Below are 21191 nucleotides of genomic sequence, written 5' to 3'. Positions count from 1 at the left end.
TTTCGATAAACGTCACTTTTTATGGTAACTCATGATAAATTATTCAAAATTTTCGATATAAACATAAACTTTCTGATATCAGACGGTAAAATTTATAATTTCCAACATTTTTTATGGTCATTTTCATAACTTCACCACTTTTGGAGGATGCCATGTATACGTTATATAAGTTGATGGGTGACATGTTAAATCGTCCAACTTACCTCTTATTATATTTTGTGGGCTTTATGATGGGCCTGGGGTACACAAAGGTGGGAAAATCTACATTTCCAAACCCATGGCGGGAAACAAAATTTTTCCTTCAAAGTCATAGCCGTACATTACTCCCTTGATCGAACGGCCATAAACATCCCAATCACAAACATTTCACCGAATCTTATAACCATAGTGACTTCAAACATCAATTATTACAAACCCCTCTTTCGTTCTCTACCGCTCTCAACTCAAACCCTCGAATTCGAGATTCAATGGCGAAAGCTTCGAAGCAACAGGCTTCCTCTGATGAAGAATTCTCCAACTCGTTGAGCTCATCGGAGGAAGAGCAAGGAAATGAACAGATCAACGAAGAAGAAGATGAAGAGGAGCTGGAAGCTGTAGCTCGTGCGGCTAGTTCCGATGATGATGAAGCTGTTGGTGATAATCCGGTGGATTCCGATGAAGATGCTGCCGCTGAAGACGCTGATGACGATGAACAGGTCTACCTCTTGTTTTGCTCTTTTTTTTTGTCCAGTTAGCTTTGCTCTTTTATGCTCTAGGGTTTATATTGATTAACTATGCATGATTCACTATTGAGATTGTGAGATGAATTTAAATTGAATTTTCGTTGACTTGATTTGAAAATTCTGCTAAAATTTGCATACTATACTACAGTGAGAGTGAGAGAGAGAGAGAGAGTCTTTGTGCTTTTGATGAACAACTTGGTTACGAGCGCTTTTGTTGTGTGGCTTTAGGGAGGAGATGATGATGCTCCTGAAATCAGCAAACGTGAGAAGGCTAGACTAAAAGAAATGCAGAAAATGAAGAAACAGAAAATTCAGGAGATATTGGATACTCAGAATGCTGCCATTGAAGCTGACATGGTGCGTTAGTTGTGGTTATATTAAACTACTTTTTTGTATTGTAATAATCTCTGCTAAAATGATTAGTCTAATATAATTATAATGGAATTCAGAACAATAGAGGAAAGGGACGATTGAAGTATCTGTTACAGCAGACTGAGCTGTTTGCACATTTTGCAAAAGGTGATTCATCATCATCTCAAAAGAAGGGAAGAGGAAGGTGCATTCCTATGATTCATGTGTCATATGCGATGATATGTTATGCTATGGTCTTATCTTTTTCTGTTTTTGCTATGAATTTGATTAGATTTACCATCCATCTTACATCATAGATAATACCTTCATCGCGTCAAAGTTTCAAGTTCTTTTAAGTTTTAAATGGTGTAACCAAATTTTTCTATGCCAAGGAAATTGTTGAAACAAACCCCTCATTAAATAATTGAGTATCAAGGCGGAGTTCCTAGTCTCTTCAGTGATTCAGATTGTCTAGCATAGTCATCTATCTTTTTAATTCAACATCATAAAATTGTCAAAAAGTTTCCCGTTCAAATCCAATTTATGTAATTAAGTTATTATGTGTCATTAACTCTCCTTTAATAAATTAATACTTAAGAAGTGTTTGCTACCTAATTAAAATAAATATTCTCTCTACCTATGCTGGTGTTATGACTTTGATTTTCAGAGAAGCAGCAAAGAGTTGTGACTGATCTAGCATTAACTTTGTACCATATAAACAAACTTAACTGGCATTTAATGTTGTCTGTTGTAGTGGCCGCCATGCGTCAAAAGTGACTGAAGAAGAGGAAGACGAAGAGTACCTAAAAGGAGAAGAAGATGGTGTTGCGAACACTCGTCTGTTGACACAACCATCATGTAAATGTTTTATGTGTTTGCTTGCATGGTTTACGCCATATTGTATTTGCCTTTGAAATTTATCTTTAGTTTTTTTACATATGTGATGCATGTTTATCTTTTTCTCCCACTTTTCTGCAATCAATTGCTGGGTAAGGATGTGAAGCTGTGCATTAATAGCATAAAATTCACAGGGAACTTTTAGATTACCAAGCATTTTACTTGATTCTTATTCTGGCAGTAGACTTCAGTGGGAGGAGGGTGCTTTTCAGCTAAATGCGCAAATTTATATTTATGGTTAACATTATTGAAATTTTGGCTCATATGAATGTGAATTAAGTATTTGTTATTTATTTTAGGTATTCAAGGGAAGATGAGGGATTACCAGTTGGCCGGACTAAATTGGCTAATCAGATTGTATGAGAATGGAATAAATGGAATTCTGGCCGATGAGATGGTATGTGTTTAATTTTATGCTTGCAGATGTGTCTCATAATGGTTATCATTATCAAGATCTAGATTTAAATAGTAAAATCTTACGATTATGTAATTCCATTCTGCCTATCCAATAAAAATTGCTCACAAGATCCTGTTTTAGGGCAAGATGGGTGCAAGATCGTATCGAAATTGTTTTTAGATCATGAAATCATACGATTGTGTGCGATCTTGAGTATTTATAGGCTTGGATATACTCAGGCCATGCACGTCCTGGCTGGGTAGAACAAAAACCCTATTTTAAAATTGTGAACATAATTTGAACAAACCGCTATTGTTGCATGATACACTATTTAGTTCAAAATATTGTTTAATCGCTATCGCGTAGCAGAGTTTTTAACAATATGCTATTTTCTGCAATTTACAGCAATGACACACACAAGTATTTTTGTTTTGGTGGGATCTTATGGTCATGGTTATCTTATGTTTTGCAATCTTCTACCCCCTCCAAATCTTGGTCAAAACCCCTATCTTGACAACCTTTCTCACTATGTTGGTTGTCTCAGTTGCACAACACCGGTCCCCTAAATTGCTACAGTGGCATAGCAGACAGTAGGATAACCGCCATTACAGAGACTAAAAATCAGTTTACAAAGTTAACATGAATACTTCCGAAATAGGAAAATGCACATAATTAACGATACCATCATACTTGATAGTTAAAGAAGTGGAATTTAAGTAGAGAAGACCAACATTAAAGAACTGAAGTAAAAGTAGGAAGAAGATTCCAATTGTTTGTGAGCAAGATCATAACAGAATAAAGGCCATATCATCACTCTTAAAGGGGTTTGGATTGAAATTTATAACCTTAAAAAAGTATTTTGAGGAATTTAACACCAAAACCCTTGTAACAAACAGGATACTGGTTTGGGGATGCAATTTTACCGTAATTAGTGGCTGCAACCACAACCATTGTTGACGGTGGTACGCAAGCAAAAAGCAATGCACTGAACCCTATCCCGGCTTCACTATTCCTTGCTATTGACAACATAGCTTTCTCATTAAATTAACTGCATGTGGATTAACTATGTTTGTAGTTTGATAAATTGAGTTGATTTAGATGCCTTATTTGGCTTCATTGTTACCGGTGAGCTGATTTTTATTAATTATGACAATAAATGTGATTTGCAGGGGCTCGGTAAAACACTGCAAACTATATCTTTAATGGGTTACTTGCACGAGTTCAGAGGAATTAAAGGTCCTCATATGGTGGTTGCCCCAAAATCAACTCTTGGGAATTGGATGAATGAGATTCGTCGTTTTTGTCCTATTCTGCGTGCTGTAAAATTCCTTGGCAACCCTGAAGAAAGGGTATGTCCAGCTTTGCTGGGTTGGAATATTTTTACAATAGTAACAATTGATGCTTAATTGTAGTGCTTTTTTGTTAATGATTTTAAATTACTGCAGAGACATATAAGAGAGGAACTGTTAGTTGCCGGGAAGTTTGATGTTTGTGTTACAAGTTTTGAAATGGCTATCAAGGAGAAGTCTACTTTACGTCGATTTAGTTGGCGCTACATAATTATCGATGAAGCTCACAGAATAAAGAATGAGAATTCATTGCTCTCTAAAACAATGAGGATTTTCAATACAAATTATCGTCTCCTCATTACTGGCACGCCACTTCAGGTATAGTATATTGTATTATAATAGTTTAGTCATGTGAAAAATGACATTTTCTTATTTTAAAAAAAAAATTCAATTCAGTGATCTATTATAATTATTGAGGTGGTTCCATACCAAATTAAATGGTACGTTGGTATGATGTCATCTATATCAATCTCTTTAAATCTTCAAATGAAGAAACTGTTAGAAGCGTTGGAGGGTGTGTCTGCATTGTTAATTTTGTATTGTGCCTGGTTTTATATATCTTCATTGGTTACAGTAGCCCATACCAATTTTGAATATTTGCTTTAATTTTGGGGGGAGAAGGTATGCAAAGCTGCTAAAACGGGCTGGGCCAAAAAGCCTGCTAAATAGTGGGCTTGATCAAGAAAATTAGGGCCCATTTATAAACCAGGCTTTCTAGCCCGGCCCGTTGAAGCATATAGTTTAACCAGGCTAGTCTGCCTGGGTTGCAGGTAACCTACTTATTTTATGAAAATAAAAAAAGACAAAATTTTTAAACACACTAGTGCAGTGGACTCACTCACAGCCTCACACACCACCTTAAAGTGCACAACTTGGGAACAACTTACAGTAATTTATTAAGAAAAAGAAAGTACCCAGCAGTCATCACACACTCAAACGGCGACACACAACACTAATCTGATATTTCTTGTATTTTAGTCTCTAGTTTTTACATTGTCCTGTATTTTTCTAAATAAAAATTACTTTATCAATTTTAAAAATAAATATTAAATATAAACTGGGTCGGTCTGAAAAATCGCAGCCTGCAAAGGGCCTGGATTGGACAATAAAAATGTAGGCTGTTTGTATCCCAAAAAGCCCGAATCTGTCACAGGTTGGGTAATCCGTTTTACCAGCTCTAGGTGCGAGTGAGCATTTATGCATTATTAATCAAAACTGCAACTACATTAAGGAAAGAATTTAAAATTCCAGTTAAAAATGTATTTAAATTTTTTTGGCTATTCTTCCAGTCTACAATGGAACCTTTTGTATATGGTATGCAGCAATTTCATTAGGGGCAAGGCATTTTGCATTGTGTTGCTGCTGAGTTTTTTTGTTAGATAATGTAACTTTGTATTGATTTAAGTTTTAGTATTGCTATTTAGTGTTATTGTTGGTTTTTTAATTGCTTTTCTGACTTCTTTTGATTGCAGATTTAGACTCCCTTCCTGTCCTAGTGTTTTTTGTTTGTTTGTATATATGTGACCCAAGTATTTACTTCCATTCATGACCTCTTTTAATGGTACAGAATAATCTCCACGAACTTTGGTCTCTTCTCAACTTTCTTCTGCCCGAAATTTTTAGTTCTGCTGAAACCTTTGATGAATGGTTTCAAATCTCTGGTGAAAATGACCAACAGGAGGTTGTTCAACAATTACACAAGGTAACTTATAGAACTCTTTTTTGATCACTGTCTTCACTGTTAATCTGATGCATAATTGACACTTTCATTTCTTTGTATATCAAGGTTCTCCGACCATTTCTCCTTCGAAGGTTGAAGTCGGATGTTGAGAAAGGGTTGCCACCAAAAAAAGAAACCATTCTTAAAGTTGGCATGTCACAGATGCAGAAACAATATTATAAAGCATTACTGCAGAAGGATCTCGAGGTTGTCAATGCCGGTGGAGAACGGAAGCGCCTCCTGAATATAGCTATGCAACTACGCAAATGTTGTAATCATCCATATCTATTCCAAGGTGCTGAACCTGGTCCTCCCTATACAACAGGAGATCATCTCATTACCAGTGCTGGTAAGTTCTGTTCACTATAAAAGTTCAGAAGTTCTTTCTGGGTTGATTAATAAAGCGCATGCTTTATTTTAATAATTTCATCTGCAGGTAAAATGGTTCTTTTGGATAAGTTGCTTCCTAAATTAAAGGAGCGTGATTCTAGGGTCCTTATATTTTCACAGGTTTGTTCTGTTGGAATCTGTCTCTTGTCCCTGATGATTGTGAAGTTCTTAAATGCTGCAATCCATTTGTAATAGTTCTCATTTTTACTTTTCAATTTTCTTCTGTGTTTAATTTCCGGTTCTTTCCCCCAGATGACTAGGCTGCTAGACATACTTGAAGATTATTTAATGTTCCGTGGATATCAATATTGTCGCATAGATGGCAATACTGGTGGGGATGATCGTGATGCCTCCATTGAAGCTTACAACAAACCGGGAAGTGAGAAATTTGTCTTCTTGTTATCAACTCGAGCTGGGGGTCTTGGTATCAATCTTGCTACTGCCGATGTCGTCATTCTGTATGATAGTGACTGGTCAGTATTTCCAACAGTTGTGGATGCAGCCATCTGATTTGTACCTGTGCCATAATCATTACTACTTGTTAATGGTTTATGATTTTACAATAGGAACCCACAAGTTGACTTGCAGGCTCAGGATCGTGCTCATAGGATAGGTCAGAAGAAAGAGGTTCAAGTGTTCCGTTTTTGCACCGAGGTTTGCAATTTTAAACTTCATTTGGTCATTCCATTTTATATTTACTGTTTGTGTTGTTATCTCATCGCATCACTGTTATGGTACAGTATACAATTGAGGAGAAAGTCATTGAAAGGGCTTACAAAAAGCTTGCACTTGATGCTTTGGTGATTCAACAAGGGCGGTTGGCTGAACAGAAGAGTAAGGACTTGCTGGGCAATCTTTCTTCTTTCTTTTCTAGGTGTACTGTATGATTCATCTGATATGGATTCCATTGGGTTATATATGCAGCTGTAAATAAAGATGAGTTGCTTCAAATGGTTAGATTTGGAGCTGAAATGGTTTTCAGTTCCAAGGATAGTACAATTACAGATGAGGATATTGATAGAATTATTGCCAAAGGAGAGGAGGCAACTGCAGAGCTTGATGCCAAGATGAAGAAATTTACTGAAGATGCGATCAAATTTAAAATGGATGACAGTATGCAATTTATCACTATATTCTAACCTTTAAACAATTATGACTTGATGCTTAAAAGTTTTATGCTTTCAGCTGTTTATTAATTTTAAGTCACTAATTACCTCTACTTTCTTCTTGTAGCTGCTGAGTTATATGACTTTGATGATGATAAGGTAAAGTTACATTTTATTGCCTTTGATAACTATTTTAATTAGCTTTACATGAACCTACTCTCCCTTGCCCCCTTATTATTCAACTAACACAGACAATTACTTTTATTTCCTTAAATAAAGGATGAGAACAAATTTGATTTCAAAAAAATTGTGAGTGAAAACTGGGTTGAACCACCAAGAAGGGAGCGGAAGCGCAAGTAAGGATTTTCCTTTACATTTTATGTATCCAGTTTTATTGAACTTATTTTTATGACACGGTATGCTGGTTCTTGGGGGATTTTAGTTACTCAGAGTCTGAATACTTCAAGCAAACCTTGCGCCAAGGTGCCCCCACTAAACCAAAGGAGCCCCGCATTCCCAGGATGCCACAGTTGTAAGTTATGCACTTAATTTTTCCTTTTAACGTAAGCTTCTGCTGTTACTGATAATTTTTTGTTCTTCCCCAGGCATGATTTCCAGTTTTTCAACACTCAAAGACTGAGTGAGCTGTATGAAAAGGAAGTGCGTTATCTCATGGTAGGTATATGTATATAAAATAAATGTGTTTATTTATGTTTTTTTAGGTTTAGCTTGTGTAGATCCTACTCAGTACCTAATATTTTATAAAATTTCAGCAAGCACATCAGAAGAATCAGGTGAAGGACTCGATAGATGTTGATGAACCAGAAGGTACATAGTATTCTGAAGACTAATGTTCTGACTTCTTTTTGCCTGTATATTTAATTTTATTATGATGTACTGGGTGTATAGAGGCAGGAAATCAGTTGACTTCTGAAGAGATGGAAGAAAAGGAACGTCTGCTAGAACAGGTGAACAGTTGCCTCCTTTTTGCCAACTAGACTTTTGTATTGACCTTTTGTTGAGTTTTGTTATATGGTCAATATAGGGATTTTCATCATGGAGCCGGAAAGATTTTAATACTTTCCTCAGGGCCTGTGAGAAATATGGTCGAAATGATATACAAAGTATTGCTTCTGAGATGGAAGGAAAAACTGATGAGGAAGTTGAAAGATATGCTAAGGTCTTCAAAGAAAGATACAAGGAATTAAATGGTATGTTACAGGCTTACAGCCAATTTGAGTGCAACTGTGAAACAAGCTTTTGCTTTATGTATGTGTGATTTCTCAATCCTAGCTTGAAGTTAGTTTCTAGTTAGAATGTCAAGGTTCTGCCTAATCTGTTCATTTGAATAATTTTCTGCAGATTATGATAGAATTATCAAAAACATTGAGAGGGGAGAGGCTAGAATTTCTCGGAAGGATGAAATCATGAAAGCTATTGGAAAGAAATTGGACCGCTACAAGAATCCTTGGCTAGAGTTGAAAGTACAGTATGGACAAAACAAAGGGAAGCTATACAATGAAGAATGTGACCGATTCATGGTAGGAATTTTATTTATTTCTTCATACCCACCACTGTCCTTCCATGGTTTCGAAAATCTTATTTTTCAATTTGCAGATATGCATGGTTCACAAACTTGGCTATGGTAACTGGGATGAGTTGAAGGCTGCATTTCGAACATCACCTTTGTTTAGATTTGATTGGTTTGTTAAGTCTCGCACAACCCAGGAACTTGCAAGGAGGTGTGACACTCTTATTCGGTTGGTAGAAAAGGAAAACCAGGAATATGATGAGAGAGAAAGACAAGCTCGCAAAGAGAAGAAGCTTGCCAAGGTTTCTTTATGTTTACACAAAAAATTGTTTACTAATATTATATTCATTGTGATTTTCTTTACTGTACTCAAGTTTGACAATCTTTCAGAACACGACTCCAACAAAGCGGGTTTTGGCAAGACAGACTGAGAGTCCATCTTCTGCAAAGAAGCGGAAGCAGACAACTATGGATGATTATGCCTCGGTATGCATACTTGCAACTGTACATTGTATTCTTTCTTATTTGCTCAAGTTTCTCTATGCTTTTTTACTGAAACAGATCATTCTATTGTTGCAGGGTAAGAGGAGAAAATAAATGGACATCCTAAATTGCAAAGGAGTGGTTGGGGTAGGGTTTAAGACACTATGCAATGTTTGAAAACCCACTTACCAATCATTTAGATTTTAATAGGCAGTTAAATGAATGTATAATTATAATTATATAGTAGTTATGCATTAGGCTAATGTTTTGAAAGCCGGGCTGGCAATTGAAATTGTAAGGGGAAAATCCTCAAGGGTTTGTTGTCAAATGGAGGCTATATGCTCGTATAAGTTAAACTTTTAGAAGACAATATTATAAAACATAAAAACCATGGTTACTGCCGGTAATTGAAATATCTTTTTGGTAAGGAAGTATTGTAAGTGCACTGTAAAGTTCAGCAAGACAAATGTCATAAATAATTTCACTTGTAAACTACTAAAATCTGTTGTAGGCAAGTAAGAAAAGACTTGTCCAACATAATCTTAATCTCTACAATAAGTTATATGTGGCTTTATATTACATTACCGGTGTCACTAGCCACTTTTATAGACAGTGTCTCGCTTTATCTTTAATAGTTTTCTGTTAAGCTCTGATTGAAGATTAAAGTCTGTTATACTCAAGGGTCAAAACTGTTAGTATTTGTATGTAACATATTCCGTAGAATATTCTTTAGTACATTTAAAATAGAATAGAATATACTGTAGTATATTTTTTATTTCTTATGTAATTAATTTGACAAGATGTATATTTTAATATATAATATGACTTCTGTAGTCTTATGCGAACATACTTGTAGTGTTATCAGATACGATTTTATTCAAATGTTTTTTATTCTCTCATATTATGACATGGTATCTAGAGTTTTGAAAGATAATTTTTTCACTGTGCTTACTCGAATGATCTAGCGTCTTATCACAGTTTGTCCTTCTCTTAATGTTGTAACCCATTCCAGTCTCTTTTCATCATTTTTTGATAAGTTATTGTTGATTTTTTGAAAAATCTCTATCGCCAACATTAGTGTCTTAGCCGACCGACCTTACACGCATCCACAAGCACGTGCATGGGCCTTACGCGCCACCACTATAGCCACACGTGACAACGTGTTTGACCGTCGTTCAGGTTGTCGTCTTCGCCGCTGTGGTCGGTTTTTCCACTGAGTTTCAAATTTGTCTTCTGCTTTTATTTTTCATCCAAAGAAAAACATGCTTTAGTTGAAACAACCACTGTTTGCATCTGCTCACGTGATTTTTCCTTCTTTTAAGTGGACTCAATTGGTTCGAAGAACATTTTCACCATCTGTGTTACCTCTCCACCCTCTCTAGAAAAATTGATTGAGTCCAATTACAATAGCTGTGTTGTTGACATTAAATTATGAATCTATGGTCAAGGCTACAATGATCACCTCACTATAACTTAAAACACAATGACTGCAGCTGAAAAGTCAAAATGGAAACAAATCGATGCCCAACTATGCAGTGTAATAGAGTCCACTCTTCATCCTTTTATCAAATCGATCTTCCATCCCCATATCATGTGTGAATCGATTTGGACGCAGGCAAAACAACTCTACACGGATGATACTCAATGTCTTTATGGAGTGTGTCACATATTATTAAATATTATTACTCAGTTGAAGGGTCTCTGTCAACATATATTTGTCAAATTTATATTACACTTATATGATATTAATGAATTTCCATCTCTTGTTGGATTGCACCACATGTGATTAATAAAAGTAACGTGAAACCATCTCTTGGTGTCCATACACATTGCTCTCCTTACATCCATTGGCAATAATCAGAATCACATTCGAGGAAGGCTATCCAACTTCAAACCTCGTCCCAAGTGTGAACATTATAACCGACTTGAACATAATATTTACCTCTATTGGAAGTTGCATGGCAGACCTCCACGCTAGGTGAATGTGACCCAAATTGATCATTTAGACATTCTTCAGACCTCACCTACTACGATGATTTTATCAGGCGGTGTCAGAATAATCAGAATTCTGATTATGCTACTTTGGTTACACACACTAGTAATTCATATGTTTGCTTCTCTCAATCATTTTCTCTTAGTCTTTGGGTCCTTGATGCTGGTGCATCTGATTAGGTTACCGGTAATAAAGGTCTTTTCTCTTTCCTCTCCACCCATGATATCTTACCTACCTTCTGCAAATGATTCTCAAACCTCATCCCAAGGGATTTTTACTATTCAAATTCTAGATTCTTTCTCAATCACTTATGTTCTCTATGTACCTAATTCTCCATTCAATTTACTTTAAACCAGTCGTTTAACTCGTTCTTTTGACTGTTCTGTCACCCTCTGTAGCTGTAATGTTACCCTGCAAGACTAGAGTTAAGGACACATGATTGATGTCAAATGTCAGTCTCAAGGCCTTTACTATCTCTTTGTGTCATCTAAGACTTGTTCAACCACTAATTCTCCACTCACTATCCATGCTCAGTTAGGTCATAGAATTTTTCACAAACTATAGAAGTTGGTGTCAAGTTTATCTAACTTACATTGTGGGCCGTGTCAGTTAGGAAAACATACTCATAATTACTTTTCCAATCAAGTCAATAAACGTGCTTCACCCCCTTTTGCTTAATTCACTCCGATGTTTGGGGTCCCTCGTGTAATATCTTTACTTTTGAGTCTAGGTATTTTTTTTCCTTTATTGACGACTCTTTACGTTCCACGTGATTATTTTTAAATGAAAAACATATTCGAATTATTTTCTATTTTTGAACAATTATCAATAAAAACTTAATTTGGTGTGTCTATTCGTACCTTAAGAAGTGATAATATCGATGAATAATTATCATAACAATTTCAAAATTTTATGTTCTACATTATTATACTTCACCAAACTTCTTTCCCTCACACTCCTCAACAAAACAGAGTATTCGAGCGCAAAAATAAGCATCTCGTAGAAACCACTCAAACCCTACTTCTCCATCGTAATGTTCCACTCAGGTTTTGGTGGGATGCTTTGCTAATGACTTGCTCTACCTTATAACTTCATGCCCTCATTTGTCTTTAACAATAATATATCTCATTTAATTCTTTTTCCCTATTCCCACTTCACCTAATTCCTCCTTATGTCTCCGGGTCTACATGTTTTATTCATAATCTCTCTCATGGACTTGATAAACTATCAGCTCGATCATCCAAATGTGTCTTTATTGGTTATCATCGATCCTAAAAGGTTATAATTTCTATTATCCTACTCTACGATACTTCATATCAACCGATTTTACCTTCTTTGAGTCTGTTCCATATTTCGAGTCCAACAACGTAACTCTGGAACCCCTTCAAGAATCACGCCTCTTTCGGAAGTTATTAATGTCTCGTCTACCATAATTCCCTATTAGTCTATGGAGTCTGACTCACTAGATATTCCTATGGTTGACCCCTACTTCTCAACCACTACAAACATCTCATCTTCATCACCCAACATCATTCGTATTTGTTCTTGAGGTCATTGCAGGCTCTCCTCTGATGCTGCCTCCATCACCGTATCTAATTTTCATTCTGAGTTTGATCTTTCGATTGTCCATCGAAATGGTACAAGTCACACACGAAATCCATCTCCACATTATATTGATTTATGTTATCACTGTGTTTCTCCTTTGCATTATTCTCGTATGTCTTCTTTATCTTCTGTTTCTATTTCTAACACTCCAGGTGAAGCATTAACTCGCCCAAAGTGGAGGTAATCTATGATCGACGAGATGTGTGCTTTCCAAAGTAGCGGTACTTAGGAACTAGTTCCTCTACCCCCTGGGAGGTCTTATGTAAGTTATCGTTGGCTTTATACTATGAAGGTTGGTCCAACTGACAAGATTGATCGATTTAAAGCCTCCTTGGTAGCCAAAGGATATACTCAAATTTTTGGGTTAGATTATACTGATACTTTCTCGCCTGTAGCTAGGATGGCATCAGACAGACTTCTTATAGCCCTTGAAGCCATTCAACACTATCCTCTTCATCAACTTGACATTAAAAATATATTTTTACACAATCATTTTGAAGAGGAAGTATATATGGAGCAACCACCCGAGTTTGTTTCTCAAGAGGAGTCATCAAATATGATTTTTCGGCTACATACGTCTCTTTATGGTCTTAAGAAATATCCGAGAGATTGGATTTGTAGATTCAACACTGTAGTACAACAATTTGGTATGGTTCGTAGTGAAGCTAACCATTCTGTTTTTTATCCTCACCCAATATAAGGATGTATTTATCTTATTGTGTATGTAGATGATATTGTCATAATTGGTAGTGATCAACATGGAATAATATAGTTGAAACAACATCTTTCGAATTAATTTTAGACAAAAAAACCTTGGTAAACTCTGGTATTTTTGGGTATTGAGGTAACCTAAACTAAAGATGGTTTGGTAATTTCTCAATGAAAATATGCTATGGATATTTTAGAAGAAACAAATTTGTTGAACCCTAAACCAATTCATATTCTTATGGATCTAAGTGTTAAACTCCAACCCAATCAAAGAGAGCCTCTATCTGACTCATGGAGGTATAGGAGATTGATTGGAAAATTAAATTATCTCACAGTCACTCGTTTGAATATTTTTTTTGCAGTTAGTGTGTTAAGCCAATTCTTAAATTCTCTTTGCTAAGAACACATGAACGTTGTTATTAGGATTTTAAGATACATCAAAGGTGCTCTAGGAAATGGCCTCATTTATGATGATAAAGGACATACTCCGATAATTGGATATTTTGATTGTGATTGGACATGTTCACCCATTGATAGACGATCCGCCTCTAGGTATTGTGTACATGTTGGAGGAAACACGTCATCCTAGAAAAATAAGAAACAAAATGTAGTTGCAAGATCAAGCGCTAAATAAAAATATAGGCTATGACACTGGTAACATGTGAGCTCGTTTGGTTGAAGCAGCTACTATGAGAACTTTAATTTGAAAAAGCAATACCAATGACATTTATTTGTGATAACTAAGCTGCATTATATATTTCATTGAATCTAGTTTTTCACGAGAGAACCAAACACGTTGAGATAGGCTGCCATTTTTCGTCAGAGAGAATATCGAGTCAAGCAACATTGTCACAAGATTTGTTAACTCTTATGATCAATTGACATATGTTTTTACAAAATCCCTACGAGGTCCTAAAACTAATTATATATTTGGCAAGCTTGTGAACACATTTGACCTATATGCTCAAACTTGAGGGAAGTGTTAGTATTTTCATAGAATATTTCGTAGCGGATATATAATAGAAATAATATACTGTAGCATTTATGTAGTTAATACAATGAGTTGTATATTTCACTATTTAATACAACTTTTATAGTGCTATTCAAACACACGTTTTCATTCAAATGTGTCAGTCTCTCATATTTTAACAAAAACTATATTTGATTTCAAAATTATTTGATTCATATAACTAAAATAAGGTATTTCGCCTTCCTTTGCGTCTTATCTTAAAAGTCCATTAAAAACCCTAACTCTAATGCAACTTTTAACATTTTAATGTGGGGGATTACTTTTTCCACACTTAAGGGGGAATCTCACACATTTAGAAACCTAAAAATACTCCATATATATATATATATATATATATATATATATATATATATATATATATATATATATATATATATATATATATATATATATATATATATATATATATATATATATATATATATATCCGAAGATGCATTTCCAAACACATCTAAAATCACACCAACAAAAACGTTACAAATGAGTCATCTCTATTTTGCTAAAATTTTGTCCAAAAATATATCTCCGAATTACGGAGATACACTTCTGTAAAATGTTGCCACCATTAAATTCTCACCCCTCCCCTCTAGGGGTGATCAAAACCAAACCAACCCAATAGAAAACCGCAAACCAAACCAAACCAAACCGAAACCGCAAAAAACCGCATTTGGTTCGGATTAGTTTGGGTCATCTTTTAACAAAACCGCACGGTTCGGTTCGGTTTGCGGTTTGTATTTTGTACCGAACCAAACCGAATAAAACCGCATTATGTTACAACCTAACTTTTACTTAACTCACATCCAACCCAAACTTAAATCTATAATACCTTAACCTTATGATTAGGAACAATTTTTTCATCCTTACACAATGATTTTAGTCCCGATCTTCTCAAATCTCTAATAGCATTATCGCGCCTTCTTTGCCACATACATCTTCCCTCTTTTTTTATAATCTCTACTCTCTTATATTCTTTCTTTTTCACCTTCTCATTTTTATGCAAATATTCTCTATTTCAGTTTCGTTTTTATGGCACATCTTCTTCTCTAATATCTCAACTCTTTTGTTTTTTTCTTTTTCATCTTCCCTAATCTCTCGTCTCTTTTATTTTTTTGTTTCATTCTAATAATTTTTATATTGTTTTATACTATTATTTTATGTTTATTATTCCACTTTTGTCTAATTTAATTTTTACAAATTAAATAGAAAGTTGTTGTCAAAATATGACGAGTTTTGTTGTTATTTGATAGTGTATGAATGTCTAAATACAAAGTTATGTTGTCATCTATATGTATATGTGTGGTTCAATAAAATATTTATAAAAAATCGAACCAACCGAACCGAACCAAACCGCATTAGTTTGGTTTGGTTCGATTTTTTTTTTAAAAGCCAACCGAACCAAACCAAACCGCACGATTTTTTCTCTTGCGGTTCGGATGATTTTTTTCGTCAAAACCGCCCAAACCGCACCGCGAACACCCCTACTCCCCTCCACTCCAAACTCCAAAACATTGCCTTACATTTTTTCAATTAGGCTGTCTGTAAGTTGTCAAAGGATAATATGCTTCGGATTCATTCATTTGTTTAATAAAGGCATGCCCATTCTGAGAAACTTTCACTTCATTCAGTAGAAACACATACCAACTTACTCAACTCCAACAAAGTCATACAAACCAACTTACTCAACTCCAACAAAGTCACAACATGGCCGTTGTAAATCTCCAGTGTACACACAATTGCCATTTCATGAGAATAGATAATAATAATAATAAAAATAAATAGATACAATAAACTATTTTTTTTTTTTTTGTATATAAGCCGAAAACATAAGAGACTCGGACATAAAATATAATAGATATAACTGTACGAGATAATAACATGTGACAGCAATGAAACCCACAACCAAATCCACTAAGCCAAAAATTAGACGCCTATGATGATGATACTCTATGCAACATGAACCTAGAAGAAATCTTTAGTAAATAGACAAGGATGCAACATGATTGCACTTTTAATACCCCAAATCCACACTAACTTACATGTCTCCCCCAACCTCTTTTTTTTTGTTGTTTTTTTTCAACTGTGAACTAACTACTATAAAATGATGTAGGAGAAAACCAACACAGATTCTCCTGACTCAAAAGCAACCTAATTTGGTGATGTAATGTGATGTGATGTTTGTTCATTCATTTGTACCATCAAAGCTTCCCATTGCATTTGCTCTTTTCTTCTCTCTCCAATTCTCACCCCATACTCTTGCTTCCGCCACTGCGCGTTCTCTGTCCAGGTCACGGTTCCTTGGAGTCTCTCTAGCTCTTCCGGTATTTACAGGGCTATCTCTCTGAGAATCATGCCTTTCCAGATCATCCATTCCTCCCCATTTTCTCCCTGAACCACTGCCACCTGTGTCAACCCTGCTCAACTCACTTGGATCCCTGCTGTCTCTCTTCCTGAAGTCAGGTGAGTTTCTGTGGGTAGACGGAGAACCAAGCTGTCTGCGGTCGGGACTATCCATACTGTCTGTCCTCATCCTAGGAGTTGAGGAACCGAGCCTGTTTGACTGAGTGGCTGCATTCGGATCGAAAGTCTGCGAGGCGAGATATGTGAGAGCAGTCACAACATCTCCTATAAGAGGTCTTGTGGCAGCTTGTTCCTGTAAACACATTGCTGCAACTGCTAGTGCCTGGTACAGTCCCCGCATTGGATATCGACCTTGAAGTAGTGGATCAGCCATTTTGGGAAACTTCCTGCGGTCTTTAAATAGAGGTCGTGCCTGCATAGTTCCATACCCAAAGAATAAGAAGGAAATATTGGTAAAAATATCAACATAAGGTTAACATGTACACTAGAATGATCAGGTTAAGATGTACTTACCCATGCCACGAGATTATGCTCACCGTGCCCACGAGTATTATCAATAGCCTTGCGCCCAGTAATGAGTTCAAGGAAGACAACTCCGAAACTATAGACGTCTGATTTGAGAGTTAGTTGACCTGTCATAGCATATTCTGGGGCACAATAGCCATATGTTCCCATTACTCGTGTAGATACATGAGTCTTGTCACCAACTGGACCGAGTTTTGCCAGCCCAAAATCTGATAACTTAGGATGAAAATCATCGTCTAGGAGGATGTTGGATGATTTCAAGTCTCTGTATATCACAGGGGGGTTTGCTTTGTCATGCAGATATTCCAATCCCTTTGCTGCACCAGCTGCTATTTTCATCCTTGTGTTCCAGTCTAGAGGCTCCTTGTCAGGAGGAAGATCTGGAAAGAGAAAGAGATTCAGAGACACAGAATGGTGATAAAGCTGGATATCATGTCATAGTATCATGCTATTAGGAATTCACTACTACCATCGCCGAAACCAAATTTAATTAGAAACATCAATTAATCCTACAATTCTACGTCGCAGTTTAAGACTTTGCTTTTAATGACTAGACAAACACCACCACTATATCAATTCCACATAAACAATCTGGTTCTAAAGAGAGTATCATTCATCCAACATTTTTGCTTGGCAATGAGAAAAGCATTAAAGAATCCATATGGCTTTCCTATTTCATTAAAAATGATATTTTCCATAATCACCAAATGGGAATGGCTACTCCAATGTACTAGTAGTTAGCTGCATACAAGAATAATCTAGGTTTATGGAAAATAATGAAAATTAGTATTCTTTGTTAAATTACTTTTATTATCTCAACGCCTAAATAAACAAACCAAAAAACAGAAATCCGACAAGTCAACATTGAGTCAAAGAGCAGTCACCGAGTCACCATTGGTCAACTTCCTAGTCTACTCATAGTCTCATACATGGTTTTCTTGTAGAGTTATACGAAATGAATTCTAAAATTTTATAGCCTCGTAATAAGAAAACACATTTAATCACGAAGTGTCAAAGCAAAAGTTTCAGTTAAAAAGGAAAGTAATCTGACCATGTAAATGATCCTCCAAAGATCCCAATGGCATAAACTCATAAACGAGAAGCCGCTGATCACCATCGGCGCAATAACCAATTAAGTTCACAAGGTTTGGGTGATGTAAGAGGCTGAGCATGAGAACTTCCACCAAAAACTCTCGATTTCCTTGAAGTCCATTTCGGTCAAGCTGTTTTACAGCAACCACCTGCAAGGAAAATTATTCATCCGCAAAAGATAAAAAGGAGAGGTAGAGTTATACTAACTCCATCCCTATATGTAAAACACTTTTGCAAAAAAAAAAAAAATTGTCCAATTTTAAATGACTCTTTTCAAATTACAAGATGCATGAATAATTTTTTCACAAAACACCCCAAACTAAATGAGGAGAATTAAAAGATCAACCAATTCCACCTCTTAATAAATGAACAATAATTTTGGAAAGAGGATGAACATTATTGACAAATTTAATATCGAAACTATGTTTCCTAATTTACGTGCAATGGTCAATAAGGTCTTACATATACGAACAGAGTAAGTAGTAATAAAGCAATAATCAAATGAAAAAATGGTGATAGAGCAATAAATTTTCCAAGCCCAAAATGTTAACTATTAAAAGAAATAAAAAATTGTTTCAATAGCAACAGCATTAGGCCAAGGTTCATTACATGACAAGTCCGAAGTTTCTGTAGCAGCAATCAAGACTTACCTGTCCCGTGCTCTCAAGGCGACCTTTGTAAACACGTCCAAAACCTCCTTCACCTAATAAACACTCTGGCTTAAAATTCTTTGTAGCAGCCGCAAGCTCTCGAAATGTAAATGTCTGTGCAGCAATATGTGCCGTTGGTCCATCCTTTGGAGCTGGCGCTTCCTTCTTAGAATCTGATACACTTCGTGACTTCGATTTATCTACACCAGTAATTAAACATAAGTAGGAGTCGAAGCAATAAAAAAACACCATCTTGGATGAATTAGATTATAGAGTAACATAAAGAAGCATGTCATGATATTCACGCTCCGTCAAACAAGGAGTAGTAACATATTAAAAACAGCCTTAAGACCATATGGCGATTAACCGTAAACTACACCAGCAACTACCTCAGTGCTAAATCACTCAATAATGTTTTCATCCTTAAATCATATATCACATCCCACAATCAATTACAATGCTAATGAACCTAATTATTCCATAAGGGTTATCTACAACTACAACATTGAAGAAAACTTTGCCGAAAATGACCATTCATAAACAATGTGATATACTGCTCATATCATGTGCAGATTTTACTAAGGAATAGATCATCAACAATGTTACTAGAACTTCCTAATAAAAATGAAATTCAATTATACAATTAGGTAAAACCAAAACCTATCATCAATATTCACTACTATCAAATCATCCAAACCCCAACTTCAAATGAACCAGATCAAACCAACAAACAACCTAACCACAAAAATTAGGTCACAAAAACCAATAAAAACCCAAAATTGAACAAAATTGAAGCCAACCCAACAATCAAACAAAGAGGGCATAGCAAAAAAAAAAAACAATTTTTCTTCAAAATTCAGTCTCTAACCTGAGCTAACCCTAGTGGGGTGATGAGATTGAGCAACAGAACCTTCTTTAAACCCCTCTTTCTTCGCAACTTCCTTCACACCTTTAGTGTCCTCCTTGTTGGATGATCCAAAACAAGGAAAACACCCACCCATATCACAAATCTAACAAAAACAGCCACTTTTCACAAAACCCAACAAGAATCAACTCTCATAAACAAACCCTAATCACTTTCACCTTCAAAACATAGTCAAAATCAAAAACCCAAAATTCAGCACCAAGAACGAAACTTTTTTTCTCACTCTAGAATTTTCTCTCTCTAGATTATGAGTAGTTGAGGTTGAAGTTGATCTTCATCGGACATTAAAGGGGGGAAGATCGAGAGTAGGGTGGTGGAGAAGCAGATCAACCAATTGAAGAAAACTGAAAGACAAAGAAGGTAAAGGAAGAAAAATAAAATAAATAAATAATATAGAAGAATAACGAAAAAGGCAAAAAAAATTAAATTAAATTAAAAACGTGGTAAGAATTTCAAAATAGGATAATTTTATTATTATATATATTTTTTAGAATCAAAATAAGATAAGATAATCTAAAAGTTAATTTTAATTCGAAAACATGGTGTTACAAATGGCATGTAATATTTTTAACAAGAAAATTGTGTTACACAATCTCTATATTTATGAGAATCCATTTGTACAAGGATGGGATTGCCATGAAGTTTTAACTTTTTTTTTGTTGAGTTTGAGTAGTAAAAATTAAATTTGAAACTAATTGGACTTTATAGTCTATTAATCGAAAATGAAAAATTGGATCAGATTACCAAGCTTAGTGCCCACATTTTTATGTGTTTTTTAATAAAAATATTAGTAAAAGGTTTTAATAATTATTATACCATTTTTTAAAAATTATTATTAATATATATAAACATAAATAAAATAGATATAATACTTAAAGCTATACGGAATTGTTAACAATTTGATTGAGCTGATTTTTGACACACAAGGTTCGTAAGGCTAGATGCTACACTTTTACGGGTCAGATCGACGAAACAAAGTTTGAGGAAGGAGATATCGTGTTTGCATGACACCAATTTTTTTAGGGATGCTCTACTAGAGTTTAGAAGAAAACCTAATTGGCATGAGCTTCTCTGGTTTTGGCCACCAGCATTGAGATATTCCATGGTCGGCTCTTCTTCTTCTGACTCATATGTCTCAACCCTAACTCCAAACACAAAGAAGTCCTTTGCACAAGCTCTTCAAAATACATGTGACATATCAGTTTCTAATTTTGTCAAGTCTTGCCTTAAAGTTAATTGTCTCTCGATCAAACAATTAAGATACTTGGAGAGGCATACAAAGCAATACTCAAATGTTGCAGTAATAATTTACATAAGAGATTGATAGTAAAGGTAATGTGTCAATGAAGGCATAACAAT

General features: G+C 35.4%; 2 protein-coding genes across 2 annotated transcripts; one reads left to right on the top strand and one right to left on the bottom strand.

Moving 5' to 3' along the window:
• Window positions 1-394: 394 nt before the first annotated feature.
• On the top strand, window positions 395-9539 carry LOC131638377 (ISWI chromatin-remodeling complex ATPase CHR11-like). The gene is made up of 25 exons (XM_058908938.1): window positions 395-695; window positions 951-1079; window positions 1172-1278; window positions 1828-1931; window positions 2270-2367; window positions 3537-3716; window positions 3813-4034; window positions 5284-5418; window positions 5503-5785; window positions 5873-5946; window positions 6079-6299; window positions 6393-6480; window positions 6567-6660; window positions 6751-6939; window positions 7060-7091; window positions 7212-7288; window positions 7375-7464; window positions 7538-7607; window positions 7706-7760; window positions 7842-7900; window positions 7978-8143; window positions 8295-8473; window positions 8550-8765; window positions 8854-8949; window positions 9043-9539. The coding sequence occupies exons 1-25, from the start codon at window positions 468-470 to the stop codon at window positions 9058-9060; spliced, it is 3210 nt and encodes a 1069-aa protein (XP_058764921.1). The 5' UTR covers window positions 395-467; the 3' UTR covers window positions 9061-9539.
• A 6578-nt stretch (window positions 9540-16117) lies between these two features.
• On the bottom strand, window positions 16118-20205 carry LOC131638378 (serine/threonine-protein kinase PBL27-like). Its single transcript, XM_058908939.1, has 5 exons — window positions 19776-20205; window positions 18908-19107; window positions 18217-18406; window positions 17154-17545; window positions 16118-17052 (listed from the first exon to the last, which is right to left on the bottom strand). Exons 1-5 carry the CDS (start codon window positions 19906-19908, stop codon window positions 16462-16464), a joined length of 1506 nt encoding a protein of 501 aa, XP_058764922.1. The 5' UTR covers window positions 19909-20205; the 3' UTR covers window positions 16118-16461.
• Window positions 20206-21191: the final 986 nt, after the last annotated feature.

Source organism: Vicia villosa, unplaced genomic scaffold (assembly GCF_029867415.1).
Source record: "Vicia villosa cultivar HV-30 ecotype Madison, WI unplaced genomic scaffold, Vvil1.0 ctg.002294F_1_1, whole genome shotgun sequence".
Classification (NCBI taxonomy): Eukaryota; Viridiplantae; Streptophyta; class Magnoliopsida; order Fabales; family Fabaceae; genus Vicia; species Vicia villosa.
The sequence above is the reverse complement of the archived record's forward strand: the minus strand, read 5'-3'. Positions and strand labels throughout refer to the sequence as shown.

What these genes read in the sequence shown, in the direction of transcription:
- LOC131638377 (XM_058908938.1), top strand. Translation starts at nt 468, where the DNA reads ATGGCGAAAGCTTCGAAGCAACAGGCTTCCTCTGATGAAGAATTCTCC. An exon ending in CAAATTTAAAATGGATGACA is followed by an intron (nt 6,940 to 7,059) that starts GTATGCAATTTA and finishes TTCTTCTTGTAG; the next exon opens with CTGCTGAGTTATATGACTTT. An exon ending in ATGACTTTGATGATGATAAG is followed by an intron (nt 7,092 to 7,211) that starts GTAAAGTTACAT and finishes CCTTAAATAAAG; the next exon opens with GATGAGAACAAATTTGATTT.
- LOC131638378 (XM_058908939.1), bottom strand. Translation starts at nt 19,908, where the DNA reads ATGGGTGGGTGTTTTCCTTGTTTTGGATCATCCAACAAGGAGGACACT. An exon ending in GCCTTGAGAGCACGGGACAG is followed by an intron (nt 18,407 to 18,907) that starts GTAAGTCTTGAT and finishes TTTTCCTTGCAG; the next exon opens with GTGGTTGCTGTAAAACAGCT. An exon ending in TTTGGAGGATCATTTACATG is followed by an intron (nt 17,546 to 18,216) that starts GTCAGATTACTT and finishes TTCTCTTTCCAG; the next exon opens with ATCTTCCTCCTGACAAGGAG.